The 23,134-nt window shown below is 41.6% G+C and overlaps 1 protein-coding gene across 1 annotated transcript in view; it reads right to left on the bottom strand.

Annotated features, from left to right (window-relative positions):
- LOC112219326 (astrotactin-2-like) overlaps positions 1-23,134 on the bottom strand; it is a 407,720-nt gene that overhangs the window by 140,877 nt on the left and 243,709 nt on the right. Inside the window, exons 12-13 of the mRNA XM_024380472.2 lie at positions 8,601-8,767; positions 7,680-7,868 (exon numbers count right to left, since the gene is read on the bottom strand). Of these exons, the coding sequence (XP_024236240.2) occupies positions 7,680-7,868; positions 8,601-8,767 (356 nt within the window). The remainder of the gene's footprint in view (positions 1-7,679; positions 7,869-8,600; positions 8,768-23,134) is intronic.

Genomic DNA, 23,134 nt, shown 5'->3' with positions numbered 1-23,134 from the left:
CAAAGAGGTTAATGAGAGACTGATGAAGTGTGTACAGCCTGCGCAAAAAAAACAAAGTAGAGCTTATGCCTTTCAAGCAACTTTTTTCATTAGAGTAACTACTCAAAACAGAATAGCCGCATGTGCGCATACCCTCAAATCATTTGGAGAAAATATCCTTTAAATTTTATTCAGCTTTGTTCAATTGTATTCTTCATACTATAAAATACTATAAAATAATCAAATCTTGTCTGCTTAATGAACAAGTGTAGCCCACAGCCATATGGCATAGCCAGATCAGGACCTAGCACAAGGGCAACTTAGAGTATGCTATTCATCTGAAATATACTACAGTTTCTTCATATCATGTTTCTTTAGACTTGTCTAAAATAAATAAGGGATTTATTGTGAAGGTGAAGACTATATTACATGGATTTATTAGACTTTTTCAAATGTAGATGTTCCAAAGGTCTGCATCAGTGGCTTGTATGTGTGGATGCCAGGAGATGCTAAATGTGTTCATGTTAATTAACGGTCAATTATCATGAGACCGACAGTTACTTGCTTTTATTTATTTAATTTATATAACTTTTATTTTTTATTTAACCTTTATCTAACTAGGCAAATCAGTTAAGAACAAATTCTCATTTACAATGACGGGGGCTGTCCAATATAAAAATAGGGCAAGAAGTAGAGGTCGACCGATTGGCATGGCCGATTAATTAGGGCCGGTTTCAAGTTTTCATAACAATTGGTAATCAGCATTTTTGGACGCCGATTATGGCCGATTACATTACATTCCATGAGAAAACTGCATGGCAGGCTGACCACCTGTTACACGAGTGCACCTGTTACACGAGTGCAGCAAGGAGCCAAGGGAAGTTGACCACCTGTTACACGAGTTGCTAGCTAGCATTAAACTTAAACTCAAAAAAACAATCAATCTTCACATAATCACTAGTTAACTACACATGGTTGATGATATTACTAGGTTAAATATCATGTCCTGTGTAGCATATAATCAATTTGGTGCCTGTTAATTTATCATCGAATCACAGCCTACTTTGCCAAACGGGGGATGATTGAACAAAAGCACATTCGCGATAAAAGCACAATCGTTGCACGAATGTACATAACCATAAACATCAATGCCTTTATTAAAATCAATACACAAGTATATTTTTTTTAAACCTGCATATTTAGTTAAAAGAAATTCATGTTAGCAGGCAATATTAACTAGGGAAATTGTGTCAGTTCTCTTGCATTCATTGCACGCAGAGTCAGGGCATATGCAACAGTTTGGGACGCCTGGCTGGTTGCGAACTACTTTGCCAGAATTTTACATAATTATCAAATCAAATCAAATGTATTTGTCACATACACATGGTTAGCAGATCTTAATGCGAGTGTAGCGAAATGCTTGTTTTCGAAATCGTTTCCAGATTTGACCATACTAATGACCAAAGGCTCGTATTTCTGTGTTTATTATATTATAATTAAGTGTATGATTTGATAGAGCAGTCTGACTGAGCAATGGTAGGCGGCAGCAGGCTCGTAAGCATTCATTCAAACTTTACTGTGTTTGCCAGCAGCTCTTAGCAATGCTTGATTCACACGCTATTCATGACTTCAAGCCTATCAACTCCTGAGATTAGGCTCAGGCTGGCAATACTAAAGTGCCTATTAGAACATCCAATAGTCAAAATGGTATCGAGTGAAATAGTCGATGTGTCATAATCCTATAATAACTACAACCTAAAATGTCTTCACTAGGAATATTGAAGAACTGGGAATATTGAAACACCAGCTTTCATATCTTCTCCTGTTCTGAGCAAGGAACTTAAACGTTAGCTTTTTGACATGGCACATATTGCACTTTTACTGTCTTCTCCAGCACTGTGTTTTTCATTATTTAAATCAAATTGAACATGTTTCATTATTTATTTGAGACTAAATAGATTGTATTTATTTGTTTGTTATATCTGGAGTACTTCTCCTGTCCTATCTGGTGTCCTGTGTGAATCTAAGTGTGCGTTCTCTAATTCTCTCCTTCTCTCTTTCTTTCTCTCTCTCGGAGGACCTGAGCCCTAGGACCTGAGCTCCAGGACTACCTGACATGATGACTCCTTGCTGTCCCCAGTCCACCTGGCCATGCTGCTGTTCCAGTTTCAACTGACCTGAGCCCTAGGACCATGCCCCAGGACTACCTGACATGATGACTCCTTGCTGTCCCCAGTCCACCTGGCCATGCTGCTGCTCCAGTTTCAACTTCCACCTGACTGTGCTGCTGCTCCAGTTTCAACTGTTCTGCCTTATTATTATTCGACCATGCTGGTCATTTATGAACATCTTGGCCATGTTCTGTTATAATCTCCACCCGCCACAGCCAGAAGAGGACTGGCCACCCCACATAGCCTGGTTCCTCTCTAGGTTTCTTCCTAGGTTTTGGCCTTTCTAGGGAGTTTTTCCTAGCCACCGTGCTTCTACACCTGCATTGCTTGCTGTTTGGGGTTTTAGGCTGGGTTTCTGTACAGCACTTTGAGATATCAGCTGATGTACGAAGGGCTATATAAATAAATTTGATTTGATTTTGATTTATGTATTATATTAAAGTTAAAATAAGTGTTCATTGTTCATTCAGTATTGCTGTAATTGTCATTATTACAAATATATATATAGAAATCGGCTAATTAATCAGTGTCGGCTTATTTTGGTCCTCCAATAATCGGTATTGGTGTTGGAAAATTATAATCGGTCGACCTCTGGCAAGAAGGTAGAGACAACAATACATCATGCGACTGTCAGTAAGAGTGTCGTTGATTGAGTCTTTGAATGAAGAGATGGAGATAAAACCGTCCAGTTTGAGTGTTTTTTACAGCTTGTTCCAGTCGCTAGCTGCAGTGAACTGAAAAGAGGAGCGACCCAGGGATGTGTGTGCTTTGGGGACCTTTAACAGAATGTGACTGAAAGAACAGGTGTTGTATGTGGAGGATGAGGGCTGCAGTAGGTATCTCAGATAGGGGGGAGTGAGCACCCTTACCTGCCGATCTATAAATTACATCTCCCTAATCTAGCATGGGTAAGATGGTCATCTGAATCATGGTTTGTTTTCGAAACTGGGTTGAAAGATGTGCGATTACGATAGAGGAAACCAAGTCTAGATTTAACCTTAGCCTGCAGCTTTGATATGTGCTGTGAGAAGGACAGTATACAGTCTAGCCATACTCCCAAGTACTTGTATGAGGTGATTACCTCAAGCTGTAAGTTAGTATTCACACTGTTGGGGAGAGGGGCATTCTTCTTACCAAACCACATCACCTTAGTTTTGGAGGTGTTCAGAACACGGTTAAGGGCAGATAAAGCTTGTTGGACACTAAGAAAGCTTTGTTGTAGAGTGTTAAACACACAATCCCGGTGGGGGTGGGGGCAGCTGAGTATTAGACTGTATCATCTGCATATAAATGGCTGAGAGAGCTTCCTACTGCCTGAGCTATGCTGTTTTTGTAAATTGAGAAGAGCGTGTGGCCTAGGATCGAGCCTTGGGGTACTCCCTTGGTGACAGGCTGTGGCTGAGACAGTCTGACTTTATACTCTTTGAGAGAAGTAGTTAGCAAACCAGGCCAAAGACCCCTCAGAGACACCCATACTCCTTAGCCGGCCCACAGAAATGGAATGGTCTACCATATCAAAAGCTTTGGCCAAGTCAATAAAAAATAGCAGCACAACATTGCTTACAATCAAGGACAATGGTGACATCATTTAGGACCTTTAAGGTTGCAGTGACACATCCATAACCTGAGCTGAAACCAGATTGCATACCAGAGAGAATACTATAGACATCAAGAAAGCCAGTCAGTTGATTATTGACACGTTTTTCCAACACTTTTGATAAACAGGGCAAAATAGAAATGGTCCTATAACAGTTAGAATCAGCTTGATCTCCCCTATAAATAAAGGACACACCGTGGCTTTCTTCCAAGCAATGGGAACGTCCCCAGAAAGGAGAGACAGGTTAAACATGTCAGTGATAGGCTTGGCAATGATAGGGGCAGCAACCTCAAAGAAGAAAGGGTCTAAACCATCAGACCCAGATGTTTTTTGGAGTCAAGTTTAAGGAGCTCCTCGGACTCAGTGGCTGCTTGCAGGGAGAAACTTTGTAATGGGGCAGGGGAAAAAGATGGAGGAGCATCAGAGCTAGTCATATTAGAAGGGGTGGCAGATTAGGAAATGTTGGACAGGCAGAGGCATGGCTGAGTCAAATAGGAATCCTGACTTAATGAAGTGGTTATTAAAGAGCTCAGCCATGTGCTCCATGTCAGTAATAACCATATCAACAGCATTTGTAAGTTCAGAGTCACTCGCTCCAACAGTGCGTGTGTGCTGGAAGCGAGTGAAAGCTCGGGAGAGAGGGAGAGAGGGGGGAGTGTGGTGGGGATACCTGTACCAGACAGGGGGAGACAGGCCAGGGCAGCAGTGCAGCAGGCAACTGGAGTAGGTATCATACCCACTTGGGAGAAGCTTTTTTGGGGGGGGGGAAGGCAGATTCCATGTAGAAAATTCCAGCTAGCTAGCTAACGTAGCTAGCAAGTCTCTGTCCACCATTTTTTTCCCACATGGAAAAGGAGGTCGTTGCTTGACAATCACCGGCTGATGCAATTTCATGACCGTCAAAGCCCTAGCTACAGTGCATTCAGAAGGTATTCACACCCCTTGACTTTTTCCACAGTTTGTTGTGCTACTAAGTGCGATTAAAATTGATTTAATTGTCCGTTTTTGTCAAAGATCTACACAAAATACTAATGTCAAAGTGGAAGAGAAATTTGAAGAAAAATGTACGACAAATAAGACACTACTATATTTGATCATATATTTTTGAGTCAATACATGTTAGAATCACCTTTTCCACACCTAAATTGTGCAACATTTGCCCATTATTCTTAAAACATTCTTCAAGCTCTGTCAAATTGGTTGTTGATAATTGCTAGACAACCATTTTCACATCTTGCCATAGATTTTCAAGCAGATTTAAGTTAAAACTGTAACTTGGCCACTCAGGAATGTTCACTGTCTTATTGGTAAGCAACTCCAGTGTAGATTTGTCCTTGTGTTTTCAGTTACTGTCCTGCTGAAAGACTAATTAATCTCTCAGTGTCTGCTGGAAAGCAGACTGAACCAGCTTTTCCTCTAGAATTTTGCCTGTGCTTAGCTCCATTCTGGAAATGTTTTATCCTGAAAAACTCCCCAGTCCTTAACTATTACAAGCATACCCATAACACGATGAGGCCACCACTATGCTTGAAAATATGGAGAGTGCTACTCAGTAATGTGTTGTAATTAGATAATTAGACTCAGTAATTAGATTTGCCCCAAACTTAACACTTTGTAGTCAGGACAAAAGGTGAATTGCTTTGCCACATTTTTTACAGTGTTACTTTAGTGCCCTGTTGCAAACACGATGCACAGGCTTTCTTTTTTCACTCTGTCAATTAGATTAGCATTGTGGAGTAACATTGTGGAGTTGATCCATCCTCAGTGTTCTCCTATCACAACCTGCTCATTATGCTGCTCATTATGAGCAGCATAACATCTAGCGGGAAAATCCGACCCGACAGGGAAAATGAATATAGCGGTTCTCAGGCAGGCTAGAGGCACAATATTGTTACTGTTGCATCACACTGGATGACCACTAGTGACTTATTGCAGCTTTCTATATTGCAGTTTTAAAGATGGAACCAGTGCCACTGTCCACCCCACGGCTGTTGTTATTGTTTTGGTCTTGTTGATGAAGCAGAGGTGGGGAGCTTCACACATCACAGGAGGTTGGTCGGGGTGGATGGTTGGGCGTATAGCAACATCAAACATCTAGCCACCCAAAGGTTGTGTGTTCAAATCTCACCACAGACAACTTCAGCATTTTAGCTAATTGCCAACTTTGCAACTACTTGTTAATTTTTAGCTACTTTGCAACTGCTAACCCTAACCTTCATACTTTAATTCTAACTCCTAACTTTAAACCTAACCTTTACCCCTAATCCCTAGTCTAGCCACCTAACTAATGTTAGCGTTAGCCACCTAGCTAACGTTAGCCACAAAAAATTGCAATTCATAACATATCATACTAAATGCAGACAGATTTACATTTACTATATTACGTCTACACCTGAGTCTAGGTTGCAGCATTAAGAATTACAGCTTTAAAGGGAAAAATGACATATTGACAGACATTTATTAAGACAAAACATATTTATCCAAGGGTTAATTGGGATGAAAAGAACAGTGTGTCAGAACTTTTCAACACCTGCATACTGATACATGCAACAAACAATAGCTTCTGGACATAATTATGGACTTTCACACCTCAGCTTGGCTTTGCTATTGTGACATTTGAATAATAACTTATTATATCATACAATAACAGCCATCCTAGTTTACCCTTTTGAGTTAGTTTGTTATGAAATGAATGAGTCCCCTTGATCACAGTCATTCAGAACAAAAAAAGATCTGACATTTGTCAATGGTGACTCTCTCCTCTGCTTGGACAAATACAGTCATACACACAATATTTATAGAGTGGGAGAAAGCTGTTCAGACTGTGTGGGTTATCCTATGATCATAATTGGAAGAGATGAGAGCAGCCATATAATCCATAGAACAATTCAGTCAGATCGATGAGAGTCAGGAGAAGCAGATTGGGTTGACCTGATGGCGGAAACAAATCTTCTGGACTGCTTAGACTAGCATTATCATCCCTGTTATCATCCCTGTTATCATCACTGGACAGCGCTCATCAACAGTGCTTGATTGAAAGGCACTTCCTTGGCTTGTAAGTGTGTATATGTGTGTGTGCCCGCACGTGTGTGTGCGAGCAACAGTGTGTGCATGTGCATCTGTATGCGTGCATGTTGGTGTGTGTGTGCCTCAGACAGGCAGGCCCTGCCTCGTTGTCTTTGATTATGGCAGCGTCCCCCTGCAGCTAACATTTGTCTTTGCTATCAGCCAGACACTGGGGCTTTGAGAGGGCTGACAGTGCTGTCTGTCTCAACACTCATCCTCTAATGGAGAAACTTCAGCGCTGTGCTGTGCTGTGTTAGACCTGCAAATAGGATTGTCCACCGTGTAGATATCTCACTCACCAGTACTGATAAAAGAAAACACTGCTTCTACTCATGTTGACACTTATCCTGAAATTCCTCTCAGGAATACATCCTGTGAATTCGAACCGCCAAGATCTCATTGGGATTCTTATTGTGTAGTGGGACTGATGAGAACGAATGTCCCAATGCTCCAACTTGGATGCATTGTTTTTGGTAGTTTATATGCTGACTTCAACCATACAAAAGAGGAGAAAACTTACACAAAGGGTCCATAGAGTCACTTAACCAACAAAAAAGTCTGGGCACCAGCCTGTTTCTGCTTTAGCCTAATTTGTTATCTCTGTCATGCCACCCTGTCTAAAAACCCAGTGGTGTAAAGTACAGGTCGAAATAGTCAAAGCAACATGCCACCAAGAGTCAGCCCAATACCACTACAGGTGCCACAACATTTTTGGGAAAGCTCCTGCCACCTAGCTGTATCCCAAAAGCGACATGCCAAAGCCAGATGTCACAAAGTGATATGGCTTGGATAACATCCCCTGTGAAGGTACCACAGGTACACAACAGTAATAAGGATGACATATTCTCCTTTGGGGGAGAACTTACCGGAAGGTCATCTGGAAGACCTGTCCCAGGTTGACTTGCTGGCTCTTGTTGTTGTAGCCGTGCAGCATCTCCCCAAACAGGGTGTCATTGAAACGAATGTCCTGCCTCTGGCACTTTGGCCCCTCACAGTTCTCTGTCTGGAGGAGACAGGAGCGACCGTCCGCCCCCAGCTTGTACTCCTGCACACACCTGGGTTGGGGAGGGGGGTTTATGTGTAACAAGCACATCATGCAGAGGCAGAGACATTAGTATTATGGACTCTACTAACGCACACACACAATATCCTCATTTCCCAGTAGAGAACGTGTACCGAGCTCAAAGAACTAATAGATTGCAGAAGTATGTATTGTTAGCTGTCTAATATTTCAAATGAAAGTGTGTAAGCACATCAAACATTTAATCCCAGACTTGTCTGCGTTAAAGGAAAACTGTGGTTGGATTTGCACATTCAGCATTGTCTACTTCAGAAATGGCTGTGAACCACAAAGCACACATTTAATGCTAATGAAACCAACATAGATACACTGGCAGACTCATGAAGTAGCCTACAGTAGAATTCCATATCAATGTTCTATACTGTAGAACATTCATAAACTGCCAATTAAGAGGTGAACATGAGAATCAATCTCACAGTTGACATGTATAAATGAGGATCACTCTCACAGTTGTTTCTAACAGTATTTTTTGCCCATCCATTTTGGTGAAAGGCTATGGCTGTCTTTCTACCATCTTAGAGTTCAACAGCAGCTGATTTAGACAACCTATTGCAAAGAGCTGCTCTTATGCTCTATTTGTGTTATCAACAATGGCCTAATTCTCACCCACAGAACATATTGTTGGACCCAGGTTGCCCAGGAAAGAAGACATTTTAAAGGGGCTTCTTCCCTGATGCTGTATGTGTCCTGCCACTGGCTGACTCACCCACAGAACATGAGGATGTTGCTGGAGCTGGGGTTGTCTAGTAGGGGCACCAGCTGTTGGAGACACAGCTGCTCACAGCCCCCATTGAAGCCGTCCGTGCAGTCTGTGCCCTTTGAGTAGTCATAGCAACCCGAGCCATCCTTCATCGGCCGCAGCCCGTCAGGACACTGGAGAGGCAAGAGAGATGCACAGGAGAGGGAGATAAACAGAGAGATGCACAGGAGAGGGAGATAAAGAGAGAGAGAGGGAGACAGACACACAGAGAGACAGAGAGAGAGAGAGAGAGAGAGAGAGAATACACTGTATAAATAAAAGTATGTGAACACAGCTTCAAATGAGCGGATTTGGCTATTTCAGCAACACCCTTTGCTGACTGGTGTATACAATTGAGGACAGAGCCATGCAATCTCCATAGACAAACATTGACAGTAGAATGGCCTTACTGAAGAGCTCAGTGACTTTCAACGTGGCACCGTCATAGGATGCCAACTTTCCAACAAGTCAGTTCATCACATTTCTGCCCTGGTCAACTGTAAGTGCTGTTATTGTGAAGTGGAAATGTCTAGAAGCAACAACGGCTCAGTCGCAAAGTGGTAGTCAACACAAGCTCACAGAACGGGACCCCAAGTGCTGAAGCACGTAGCGTGTAAAAATTGTCTGCCCTCGGTTGCAATACTCACTTCCGAGTTCCAAACTGCCTCTGGAAGCAACGCCAGCACAATATCTGCTCATCGGTAGCTTCATGAAATGGGTTTCCATGGCTGAGCAGCCATACACAAGCCTAAGATCCCCATGAGCAATGCTAAGCATCGGCTGGAATGGTGTAAAGCTCGCCGCAATTGGACTCTGGGGCAGTGGAAATGTGTTCTCTGCAGTGATGAATCACGCTTCACCATCTGGCAGTCCGACGGACAAATCTGGGTTTGGCGGATGCCAGATAAATGCTACCTGCCCCAATGAATAGTGCCAACTGTAAAGTTTGGTGGAGAAGGACTAATGTACTGTCGCTGTTTTTCATGGTTCGGGCCCCTTAGTTCCAGTGAAGGGAAATCTTAACGCCTGCACAGAGCCATGACCTCAACCCCATCAAACACCTTTGTGATCAATTGGAATGCCGACTGCGAGCCAGGCCTAATCGCCCAACATCAGTGCCCGACCTCACTAATGCTCATGGCTGAATGGAAGCAAGCCCCTGCAGAAATGTTCCAACATCTATTGGAAAGCCTTCCTAGAAGAGTGGGGGCTATTGTAGCAGCAGAGAAGGGACCAACTCCATATTAATGCCCATGATTTTGGAATGAGATGTTCGACGAGCAGGTGTCCACATACTTTTGGTCATGTAGTATTCAGATCAGGACCCAGCAATTACTAAGAGACAGACAGCGAGATGGTCTGCTTTAATTAACAAAAATGAGGAAAGTGATGAAGAACTCCATCTCCCAGGGTTCCCCTCAAGAGTCAGTGGGGATTTGATGAAGTGTTGATTGGCTAATCAGGGAAAGCAATCAGAACAGAGCTCTCCAAATTAATTTCAACCACATGGATAAACTGCAAGTCAATTATAGAGACTCTCACTTGGATAAGGAATGTTGCATACAGCACAAGTATGCAGCATAAGTGCATACAGCACTTCAAAATACCATTCAAATCAGCAAACGGTAGTACTTAGATATAATCCCCCCAAATTGGCCTGATAAAAATTGACTTATTTAAAATGACTCAAGGCATATATGGTGTGTGTTTACTCCAGATTAGTGGAGTGATTTGAAAGCTCTGCTGGAGCAGAGTTTAGGGAGTTAGTGCTGTGATAACCTGACAGTGCTGCTATCACACAGCGGTACTACCAGACAGTCTCTGACATTTTAGTAATTAGATGACTGCACAATCCAACTGCTGACAAGCATTCAGAAGTAGGTTTGTCCTAAATGTAGCAGTCATTTCCTGCATGTTTTAACCCACTGCCAATTGCACCTGTTTAGTATAGGCCTACATTCATGGTGTGATTACATGACAAAAAGGGACAGAACAATAGGTTGTCTGCTATCTTATGTGATTTTGACACCATCCTTTTATGTAATCCAAAACCAAATCTGATGCAACACCCACTGTACACAATCACAAATTTTAAAAAAACTTTTAAAATCTTAAAAAACACACTGAATATGCATGGACATTTGTATTCGTGCATGCAAACACCGCCAATACCTCTTATTTGATGAAAATCTAATCAAGCCAGTAACATCTCTGCTCTGCGATTGTAGTGGCGGCTGTTATTGTTGTTGGGGCATATCTGGGGTTTATCTTATTTGGATGATGGGCAGCCATAATAACAGCAGAGTGATGTTGATGTCAAACATAATACCAGCTGACAGATAATTTGATCCTGATGGATGGCTAGATGTCTGGGAGGCCAGAGTGGAGTGTCACCCATGGGAATTGTGGGATAGCATTCAGTGTGACATCACCCTTTCACTGACATCTCATGGCTGCTAAGTGGCGGAAAGACTGAACATGTGAGGAGATACCATAGGCCTAGGCTATATGGCCAGTTCTGATAAAAAGAGGCATTTTACATATTGTATGGTTTTAGTATAGAGCAGTGTAGAGTTTAATATAGAGCCTTAAAATGACATGTATCTCATTGAAATTGGTCAATTTCAGGGAGTGAGATATTTTTAAACTACCTATTTCAGGAAGTGTGCTTAATCTTTCTCAAAGCCCCTTTTATGTCGAAAGCCTTGTGATGATTGCTCACAGCTATCTGCAATAAGGCCATGCTAAAGAGACATTTAGTGTCGCAGTATAACTGTATTGCAGATAGAGTAGCTATGGTGTGTTCCTGTGATAAGAAGACTGTAGACTGATAAGATCCAAGTCTGATAAACACATCCTCAGGGTTTGTTGGAAAAGTGCACTGAATCCTGGTGTGCTATGGCAATGAGTTCATACTGTATCAGGCTATGGCTAACATTAACCCTGTGACATCACACACACACACACACACACACACACACCACAGTCCAATGCAGCTAAACCAATCAATACTGTACTGCTCCCATGGGTGTCTGTCATCCACAGTATCATTCTGGATCTTGACTGTTAGAACTTGTCGTTATGGCGTCTATACAGTAATATATTGCTCATAACATCATGCAGGCTTCTTCATCTTCTTATTGGCACATGGGTCTGATCAGAATCTATCATTTCCATGCCACCAGGATCTTATTGCTCCTCACTAAGATCTAACAGCACCTCATCTTCACTACAGGTTCTATAGGGATACAATCAGACCTTATCTTATAAGTTCGTCCATACTGGGGTCTCACTGCTGCTCAGATAATGACTGGGTCTCATCCGTGTCCTGTATGGCGATGCAGAGTGGAGAGGGGGGGACAAGAAATGAAGGACTCAGATGGTGTAGAAAGAGATGGAGGAGGAGAGGGAGTGTGAGGAGGAGGAGAAGTGTGGGAGGGGAGGATAGAAGAGGGTAGAGGGAGAGCTGACTCACTCACACTGGAGAGCCTTAGAAGTGCTGTTATACGAGCCTGTCAGGCTGCGATATTGATCAGCGTCAGCGTTGGAGTATGGGCAATAGACATGGTGTCGATGAGGCAGATTAAGAAAACAAATAAAACATGGCAAAACAATTACCCAGTATTCCTAAACGGCAACAGTAAACGCCCAATGGCTGCTCCATAAATAACGGCACAGCGCTATATCCTGATCTATCATGAGCCCAAAGGGGATAAATATGGGAACTTAGAGAACACACACACACGCCTCCGAGGCCCAATACACCACGTCACGTGACAGTAAGCCATTCATTTTTTTCTCATCACCTTTCAACACCCCAAGTTTTAATCAGGCTCTGTGCAATTTACCAACATCTTTTTTCTTAATGACTGGGGCCTAGGATGACAGACACATTAAAATGCTTTATTTTTGAAGTTACATCTTAGCACCCAGCATACAGTATGAAGTAATAGTCAGGAAGGTGATAGCTGTCGTTGACCCCCATGTGTATGGTGAGAAAGGAGCTTGGTGGAAACACCAGGGAATTAGCAATGATAGGGCATGATAGAGGAAATACAGGAGAAAACTAGTGGGTTGATAATGAATGGCGATGTACTGAACCAGGTAGAATATACTTTGAGAACAATACAGGACACACGCTTCTTTATTGTAAGGGTACTAACAGGGTAAATCATATTGTCTAATGATAGACATCAAAATGTGTATTTATTTGACATCTTGATCTGATTTGGAGGTGAAAGAGATGTATGGAAATCCATAGGAGTGTGCCAAGAGTGCCAAAAAAACAGAAGACAAGACGATCCCCTCAGAGAGACGTGAAGTCTCTTCCAGCTGTTATGTTGTCTATTTTAATTTCTCCAATGCTTCATTTCATAGTGAATTGACACAGCTGTGTTTAGCTAAGGAACGATGTCAACCAAAGGCAGTGATGACTACAGGGATTTAGACTGTACTGCCTTGTTTTGGTATATTTAATCTCTTGGTGTCGTCAGGTTTCTCAAAAACTGCTAAGCCTTTTCCTGGAATGAAATATTATTTGGATTTGTCCACAACTGTCCATGTATAATGCCAGATGGTCAAGTAGCAATGCCACACACACACACACACACACACACACACACACACACACACACGGGCGCACGCGCACACACGGGCGCACGCACGCAGAAAGACACGCATGCACAGACACACCCGCAGAACAGAGGACTATAGGACAAGAAGGGAGAAATTGTGGCTAGAGCTCAATTCAATAAAGGATGCTTTGTTATTCACCCTCCATCTTCATCGAGTCCCAACAGATAGGAGATAATATCAGGGTTCTAAGTACAATAATGTTGCTCCCGCATTCATTAAACTATTAGAGGGGAATGAAATTGAAACAGCAATCTTTCGCAGGATATCTAACCCAGCACTACTCTGCCAGTTGGGAATAAAGTCACTGGATTTAATACTTTTTCTATCGCTTTAATGTGCAGTCGGGCTGTGACTGAGCCAAATTGAATTGCTTCTCTTTTTTTTTTTTACCCTGACACGATATTATCAGTGAACACATAAAACACAGCCCAGCAGGGGATGAAAGATCTGCCTTGACTCCTTGATTATACTGTGATTATGATATCAAACAAAAGCACTGATTCAATTGTCATTCCTACTGCGTGACGACCCTTGATTAATCAATGTGTTTACATGCTATTGTGATGCATCCTTTTTTCATTTCAGGGATCAGGGAGGTTAACTGATGTGTGTGGCCTTCCTTTTTCAAAATACAGATATTCAGGATAAAAGAAAGTCCTGTGGTGATAATGCAGTATCTTATTTTATTAAAAATAGTTTGAAAATGTGTGTTTTTGGAGGACTCCACTACTAAGCCAAGCAAAATAATACGCCTTCTGTTATGGCCGATGGAGTCATGACCACTATACAGCACAATGATCGACTCAGACAATACACTTCAACGTGAAAAACTTTAATAAAAGTCGGTCTAAAGCCTTATCCCTGCCCTTTGAGCCCAGGGAGATCCATGACCTGAGTTAATATTAAGGACATCACCCAGACTAAAAATATGTTTGCCTTGGAGCATGAATTTGGGTGGAATTCGATCAAGACTTGCAGGTTACCAAAAACTCTGGGTCAAAATACTAGTTATTTTTTGTTTCAAACACATTTTCTTGATTCAGGAGCAATGCTATTTTAAGACAGTGCGGGTTTGATTTAATTCCAGCCTCAGTGACATGGAGAGGACTTAATGTAAACACTCCACGCAGACCGTCTCTGTGGTGTGCCATGTGTGTCCCCTAAATAGGGTTCCCCCCCGTACTATAAATGACAAGGCTCGATCCCCCCGCTTAACCACCAGTGTGAGCGAAATGAGGTGTGAATTATGAAAAGGCATTTGGAGGAAATCACAACCCATTGAAATGTTGATTAATGAGCAGAGCTGTTCAGTGGGGCAGGAAAAGTTGTGATGTGCATCTTTCCAGAATGCAGGACCGTGGGGGAAAGCAGTGATAAGGGGGATAAAGAAAAAGGCAGAGCTCATGGGGAAGGGTAAGAGGCAATGTTATCCCCCAGACGTCTCTTCAATATCATACTAAGTAGGGGCAACAGAACACCGTTTTTGCTTCTTGCTCAGAACAAATTATTTAATTATTGACCTTCAAAGTGTGCTCCACATTCTAATGGGGTGTTATATAATGGGGAAAGTGCTTAGCAATACATAACTAGTGAACCAATACTTATTATTCTATTATTTCTATTATATTATCTATTATTTCCAAAAACTCTTTTCAATTTGACAGCCTGAATAAAAGTATAAGATGGGTCTGAAATCAATGACGCTGTCACGAGTCCGACCGAGGGTGTTTCCTTTTCCCGGGCGGGTGGCGCTCGGCGGTCGTCGTCACCGGCCTATTAGCTGCCACTGATTGTTTTTCCTCCCCCTCCTTGTATGTTTAGTGGTAGCACCTGTGTAGGGTTAATTAGTTTGTCTTTATTAGACAGCCGGCCCGCCTGGTTGTTGTGCGGGATTATTTCTATGTAACCTTCGGCTCTGTTGTAGAGGTACGTGTTTTGTGCCTGGTCGTGATTTGTTCCATTGTACATTTTGATTCCCTGTGTTTGGGAACGTTACTTTTGTGAGCACCCTGTGGTGTGTTAAGCGCTATTAAAAGACGCACAGCATTGAACTCTCTGTTTCCTGCATTTGACTCCACACCCACGACACCCGGAGCATTACAGACGCATCATTGCCATACTGCATCCCAAACAACATTCCCAAAGATGTCCCAAAGGGAAAAGTGAACAGAGTGATGTGCTGATAAAATTATGCCATCTGCTCTTCTCTTGACTACACCCATTAAGAAGATGGACACTGTATCTGTAGCTACAATGAATGCAGCAGAACTAACTGAGCCTCTTAGCTTTCGGATGAATAGTTCAGCTGTAACCGTCGAAGATTTACCAACACAACCACAGAGTTGACAGAGTCACGTGAACTTTTCCTGGTCTCCCTAGCAAGACTATTGAGCACATCAAGAGTGTGGAGGTGTGTGCACTTCAGCACAGATCAATGCGTGCTTCCTTGGGGCAAACCATGCCAATTTAAAGGTTAGCTTAGTCTTTGACTGTGTCAGGGTTGGCACTCTACCGACTCACACCCCCAGGCAGACTAGTTCTCATGCCTGTCTGTCAGAAGGGGAAAAGTCTGCCTTAACTCAGCCTTAAACTGTGACAGAACAGCACTACATTTACGGAACATTATTCTATGGTGTGTTTATGTGCAACATCAGCTAAACATGTAGTGATGGAAATGCAGTTACAGCGATGGTTCCACATACTATTTGTATCTCTGAGATTATCTGTGCACTGAGTGAGCGAGGGGGGCATTGGTGCAGGACTATTCAATTCACACATATATTTGCAGAACGGTTTTGTGTAGGCCTGCTGTAGAGAACAAGTTGAGCCCCTTGCTCGCTTTACAAGCATATGCTTCCAGTAATCTTCCTATATACAGCAATTCGAACGAGAACCCACATTTCCCTCGCTTACAGGATACAAAGGCAAAGAAAAAACATGCGCTGTGACTTCAAGACATAGACTTCATGGGAAATATATTCCCATAATGCATTAAATAGGTCTTCTGAGTTTGAGACAGGGTAAGGAAATTAGTCACTTAATGGAATTCAAGCCCAAGTGTGGCAGGCAATACCATTGTATGTCTCACTCCTTTCTGACATGGGGTGTCGTAAAGCAGACCTAAAGGAGTCAAAGAGAAAATACCACCACAACTCTGACCGCTGAGGCATGCTGTGCAAGGGAAGTTTTAATCGTTGGCACATATTTGCATTAATCATGTAGGCACAGGCAGGGAGCTTTCGCCACCAGCTTTAATTCAGAATACCAATTAATAGAATACCATTTCCATTTCCTGGAAGTGGCGGGGTAACTAACAGCCTCCTAGCTGGAGATTTATGATCCAAAGTCCAGACTCAGGATGGGAGGAAATTGAACAAGATGGCCGTGATACTTTCTATCTTTCCTCCTTCCCTCTCTTTTAGGTTTTGACATCACAGGTTGAACACAGCTCTCCAGGCCTTTGATATAGTTGTATCTGCATTTCAATGAGCTGTGAGGGACAGCATTACTCACATCAATGCTGGCGTCCATCCTCTTTGCAAATCAACACTAGGGAGTTTTTGGAAGTCAGTTTGAATGCTGATGGTGGAGGGAAGAAAGAGAGGGAGCAGAGTCTGTGGAAACTTTTAATAAGATTGCCCGCTGGTCCAAACATATGCCCCGGGGCTCCATGTGGGGTAGTTTGGGAAACACAATCTTATTAGTCCTGCTTCATTTATATTTCATTCACAGCGGACTCTGTCTTCACAGACAGACCAGGAAAAATAAACATTTCTTTTGGGTCGTTCCACCTCAAAAAGAACAAGAAAGAGGATTTTGACACCCACCATCTCAGATTATTCAGATTTTTTTTTTATTGTTAGAAACAGATGAGATTAGCATTCCTGCAACATTATTTTGTAGAAATACAATTTGATCTAAGAGAAATTAAGGTAACTTATTGCCCCCAAATTGGCCATTTTAGTAAATAGGATTCACATAATATTCAATAAATACAGTACCTAACATCCAAATACAGTACCTAACATCTGATTTGTATCACTCTTTCTAAACATGAGTTAGTCCAAAGAAATGGTCAACAGCCACCCACACCACCCCACTCCAATCCCACCACAACAACCAGTATATAGAATGAATTCTCTATGTCAGACAAGTAGTATGGATCTCTGGCTCGGAGTGTTGTTTCTTCATCCTATGTAATGTATTCTCAGTGAATTTGGTGATGTTTTATTCCCCTGTTCAAATAAATGAAGTTGTTAGGTTTGTGTTCCAGCTTACATCCTGATACTACCAGGTTTGGACCATCTGTCAGTCTGATGGACGAATCTGGGTTTAGTAGATGCAAGGAGAACGCTACCTGCCACAATGCATAGTGCCAACTGTAAAGTTTGGTGGAGGAGGAATAATGGTCTGGGGCTGTTTTTCATGGTTTGGGTTAAGACTCTTAGTTTGGGCTAGGCCCCTTTGTTCCAGTGAAGGGAAATCTTAAAGATACAGCATACAATGACATTGTAGACTATTCTGTGCTTCTAACTTTGTGGCAACAGTTTGGGGAAGACCCTTCCCTGTTTCAGCATGAAAATGCCTCTGTGCAAAAAGCGAGGTCCATACAGAAATGGTTTGTCGAGATCAATGTGGAAGAACTTGACTGGCTTGCACAGAGCCCTGACGTCAACCACATCGAATACTTTTGGGATGAATTGGAAAGCCATCTGCAAGCCAGGCCTAATCGCCCAACATCAGTGCCTGACCTCACTAATGCTCTTGTGGCTGAAAGGAAGCAAGTTCTCGCAGCAATGTCACAACATCTAGCGGAAAGCCTTCCCAGAAGAGTGAAGGCTGTTATAGCAGCAAAGGGGCGGACCAAGTCCATGTTAATGCCCCTGATTTTGAAATGAGATGTTTGACGAGTAATTTTCAAAAAGCACTGCTTAATTTGTCAGAGATCTAATTATATCTAGACAAAACAATGTTAAAGGAATGCTAATATTTTATGTTTCTAACTGCAGAAACAATTTCAGAACAATCTGAGTGTCACGTTCATCGTAATGATGAGACCAAGGCGCAGCGTGAGTGGAGTTCCACATCATTTTAATAAACCGACCGACCGACCGACCGACCGACCGACCGAAACGTGCCGCTACTGTTGTGCACTCAGGCAACTAAATGTAGACAAGATCCCACGAATACCAATGGGGAAATGGCTACCTAAATATGACCCCGAATCAGAGACAATGATAAACAGCTGTCTCTGATTGGGAACCATATCAGGCCAACATAGACAAAACCCTAGATGACCCACCCTAGTCACTATCACGCCCCAACCAAAAAACAGCTTACTATGGTCAGGGCGTGACACTGAGATGGTGGGTGTCATGGCTTGCTGAAATGACATGGGATGACCCATTTTTGTAATTTTAATCCTCATCCCTCTATGCTATCAGAGTAGATACCTGCCATGGCAGCACCCTACTGGGGTATGGAGCATGATGATTATATGATGAAAATTGATTATTTATCAAATGCATACATAATCATTCACACACACACATATACACACATGCCTGCCAATACACAGACAGACACACACAGACACACACACACACTCACACACACACACACACACAAACAGATGCATGTTTATTGCATAATAAGGCCCAATCTGGAACGGAAAAAAATACACGGAAATCGAAAAAGCCTTGACAGAGGCAAATTAAAAACATATAATTATTGCTGGGAACACGTGGATTGTATAACTATTCTATTAATTGTTCTATCTAGTGATTGTGTTTGATCACTGGTACCTTGTGTTGGTGCCAACAAAAAGCAGCAACAAAATAGCAGCAACCAAATAGCAGCAACCAAATAGCAGCAACCAAATAGCAGCAACCAAATAGCAGCAACCAAATAGCAGCAACCAAATAGCAGCCTACTTCCTAGAGAGTAGGAGGATAATTAGCTTCCAGCGTGAGCAGCAGCTGAAACGGCCACTGTAACCTTTCAACAAATTGAGTTGTTATTTTTTAATCATCAAAATGACTGCCACCTTTTCAGAGCCTTAAAGGGCATGTTTAGAATCGATTTACAATTGAAGCTCAAACGGTTAGTTATCTTTTAAGGGGACCAATCAGTTTTGTTGGGGATAACAATCGTTAAATTATGTTTAAGATCTGTTGGTAATAAACAAGGATTTATTTGATTCATAATCAAAGACAGACAAGACCTTTAATTCCTATTAAGACACAACATGAATCTCTATCAAACTCATTGCTGTCCAAACAAAGACAGGAACATATTGAGTAGGACCAAGATGGCTCTGTTATAGAGCAGTTTAATATCAATCCATATATCAGGATGAGGCACAATACAGGAGGCAATGTTCAAGATTATGTGTGAATCGGTAAAGTTATCACTCACTTTGGAGGAATAAACTGCAGTTCTCAAAAACCACCCCTACAAACAGGAATAATGAAAAGGCAAACAGTTTGACAACAACATGCTACCTTTTCATGTATAACAATAGCAACCATGTTGACTCTAACTGATGCTTTAAAAAGTGCACATGGCCATGGGCAGAGAGGCATTGGGATCACATAGCCAACTTGCCTGAATATGGACTGAATAATTTAATTAACAAGCTAGCAACAAATTAGCGAGGTGGAACAGCGGCCATTCAGCAACGTTCCAAATGAGATCTGAATTATGCAAGGAAATTAATTAGAATTTCACATATGGGAACCAGATTCATCCTTATCAACCCAAAGCTAGAACTAGTTTATTGCACCTCAGTCGATAGTCTGTTAATTAATACGCTTTTAGTCTATCGCTTGTTCTCTTTTATTTCATAATATATTTCAGATGTACTGCAGGAATACTTGATAATTATCCTTGGAGTGCAGGGAAATATACACCAGACAAGATTAGCTTTTGCCATTACTCTGACACAGTACATGTTAATTCCTTGAAATGAAGGCATATTGGATTCAATTGGTATGGCGACAGTTTCCCTCATATCTGCAGTTCGCTTTTGTGTGATAAGAATATAGGCTACACTAAATACACAACTGAAAAAAAGTCACACTTCTGACAGTGAACTGAAACCATGACAAAACATTGGGTCGTGTCATCACACTAAAAGTGCAATGCAATCAAACATGCTGGTTTTTGGACATTTGAGCTATTTCCTCTTTCTGAGGAGTCAGGTTGACACCAGTGTGTTGTGTCATATACAAGGTTGTCGATAAACCATGTGGGTCTTAATGGCAGTCGGTAATCGTATCAAAACAGAACAGGTGATATGTCAAGACAGTGCTTTGAGGAAATGAAAGCATGTCAATAAATAGAGAGCAAGGAACATTGAAACCTGTGAGGCCTCCTTACATGACAGTGCTAATGGTGCATAGCTGCTGTGGGTTTAGTAAACTGAAATACCATAATCGCTGGAGAAATACTTAAGGAAACGGTCCTGTGTGGCTCAGTTGGTGAGCAGGGTTGTGCATTTGGTTCCCACAGGGGATCAGTATGGAAAAAAGTAGGAAAATGTATCCACTCGCTCGCTCTGGATAAGAGTGTCTGCTAAAAAAAATGTACAAATGTAGAAAATCACAATCATTTGTCATCAGACAATATTATGTATACTGAGCACCATTGAAAAACAACTTGATGTATTGTAGACAAAGCACTCAAAGGCTATTGAAGGAACCAAAGCCGGACAGACAGAAATAGAGAGTTGCACATTGGTAAGTGATTTTTAAGCAAAAGAATGATAACTGTTTGCTTGGCATGAATGTTAATTGCAAATATAAAGAGACCAGGGAAAGATGGTCATAAATGGTTTAAGATCATAATACTGTAACAGGCATTGTTATAATTCTCTTTTAGACACAAAAGTGGCCTGTTGCAGGGTATTTGAATCATCGACAGTAGAAGTAGCAGAAATGTAAGACAAGTTAGACAATGGCATAGAGTTCTAGCGTGGGTCATTGTGTTAAATGAAACAGGCTCATCTGATCGCAACGTCCTCTTCTCCTGCCCTTCCACCACTTCCCCTGTTATGGTTATTATTTTGTGTGTCTTCCAAAGCCACCTACTATAGCATTTCCCACCCTGAACCCTTCAAATTGGCCAGTTTAAGAGGTTTATATATCTGCTTCTCATCCACTCTCTCAGTAATAACATCTTAGACAGAGAGGTGGAGTGCACACTTAAAAGGATTCGTTTTCACAAAAATAGTCAAAATATGATTGCTTTAGCAGAGTACTCATCTCTTTGTAGCAATTTCCTAAGTAATTTGGAGATGACAAGGACTCCCAATGATGTCTTAAAATGTTGTGTTATGGGTTGTTAAAAGTACCTATAAATACACTAACACCATAGTAGAATTAGTCAATAAATGCCTACTGTATTTAAACACTAATTACATAGCTTGATTGAGCACCCATATTGCATCTCACTCTGCTAAATCGCCCACAAAATGTGCGTTCCTTCGTTGTCAATCAAAACTATTTTCCTTGACTTTTATTAGAATGCTCTTCTCCCCTCTGATGGTAATGTCATACCTCTTAATCAATGCTAAATTGGTCATGATATTGATGAAAACCATACGGCACAAGACAAATGATGTCAAAAAAGAATACCTCCTTCTGTTCTCTCTGATGTGCTAGCTAACATGTGTCTCTCTGCGTCTTTCGTCTTTCGCTTGCGTCTTTCCTCTTTGGAAAAAGTGCTATAGTTTCATTCCGTAAAAGATGTAGAAAAAATATCCACAAAAGCCATAATTCAATGTTAACCTTTAAGGTAAGAAACAACATATGAAATGAAAAGCTAGCCTAGCTTCTGAAGGGATCATCACACATTGAGAGCAACGTCTTTCTTAGTAGAGTTGACACGTAGCTCACGTCTCACTCTGAATGTTTGAATGAACAGTGGTAAATAGGGGACAGAGTGATTACATTGAAAAGATGATAGAAGAAACATAACACATGGGAGGGAGTATGTGTTTCAGAAAAGAACACGTAGCCAAGAGATCATTTACAGCCCCATGATAACTCAATTGATGTACCTATACATGGTGCACATTCCGTTCCACAACAATAAACATGAAGTATTTGAGCCATATGGTTAAGATGTCAAGGTAACTGCCAAAATAATGGTACAACTTGAGTAAATGAGGGATACAAAGTATATTGAAATGAGATGCTTCCACACAGGTGTGGTTCCTGAGTTAATTAAGCAATTCAAATTACATTATGCTTATAAAAATGCTGGGTAGGACATTATTTTGGCTACCATGGCTATGCCCCCCCATAGGATGACAATGCCCCCATATGGCACGAGTGGTGGTTTGCTGGTTTGATGCGCATGAAAAATATATAAGCCATATGCCATGACCATCTCAGTTTAACCAGATCACAACCCAATTGAACACTTATGGGAGATTCTGGAGTGGCTCCTGAGACAGCATTTTCCACTACCATCAACAAAACCAAATTATTGAATTTCTTGTGGGAAAAAGTTCCAGACACTCGTAGAATCTATGCCAAGGTGCATTGAAACTGTTCTGGCTCGTGGTGGACCAACACCCTATTAAGATGTATGTCGGTGTTTCCTTTATTTTGGCAGTTACCTTGAATATCCAGAGATTCATGTTAAAAAAAATGAATAACACTGCTTAGTGGACGCTAGTGCCAACTAATAATTTTCACAGTTATTTTTTAACTCTTGCCCTATTTGTTACTACACATTTATGAACTTCAGGTTTCAGCCACAGGAGCTTAGGTCATGGGGTTTTATCTAATGCACTCGTGAAAAATGTCACCTTTGATGATAAAAAAAACAAAGTGCAAGCACTACATTACTATTTATAA

Source organism: Oncorhynchus tshawytscha, linkage group LG20 (genome assembly GCF_018296145.1).
Source record: "Oncorhynchus tshawytscha isolate Ot180627B linkage group LG20, Otsh_v2.0, whole genome shotgun sequence".
NCBI lineage: Eukaryota > Metazoa > Chordata > Actinopteri > Salmoniformes > Salmonidae > Oncorhynchus > Oncorhynchus tshawytscha.
The sequence above is the reverse complement of the archived record's forward strand: the minus strand, read 5'-3'. Positions and strand labels throughout refer to the sequence as shown.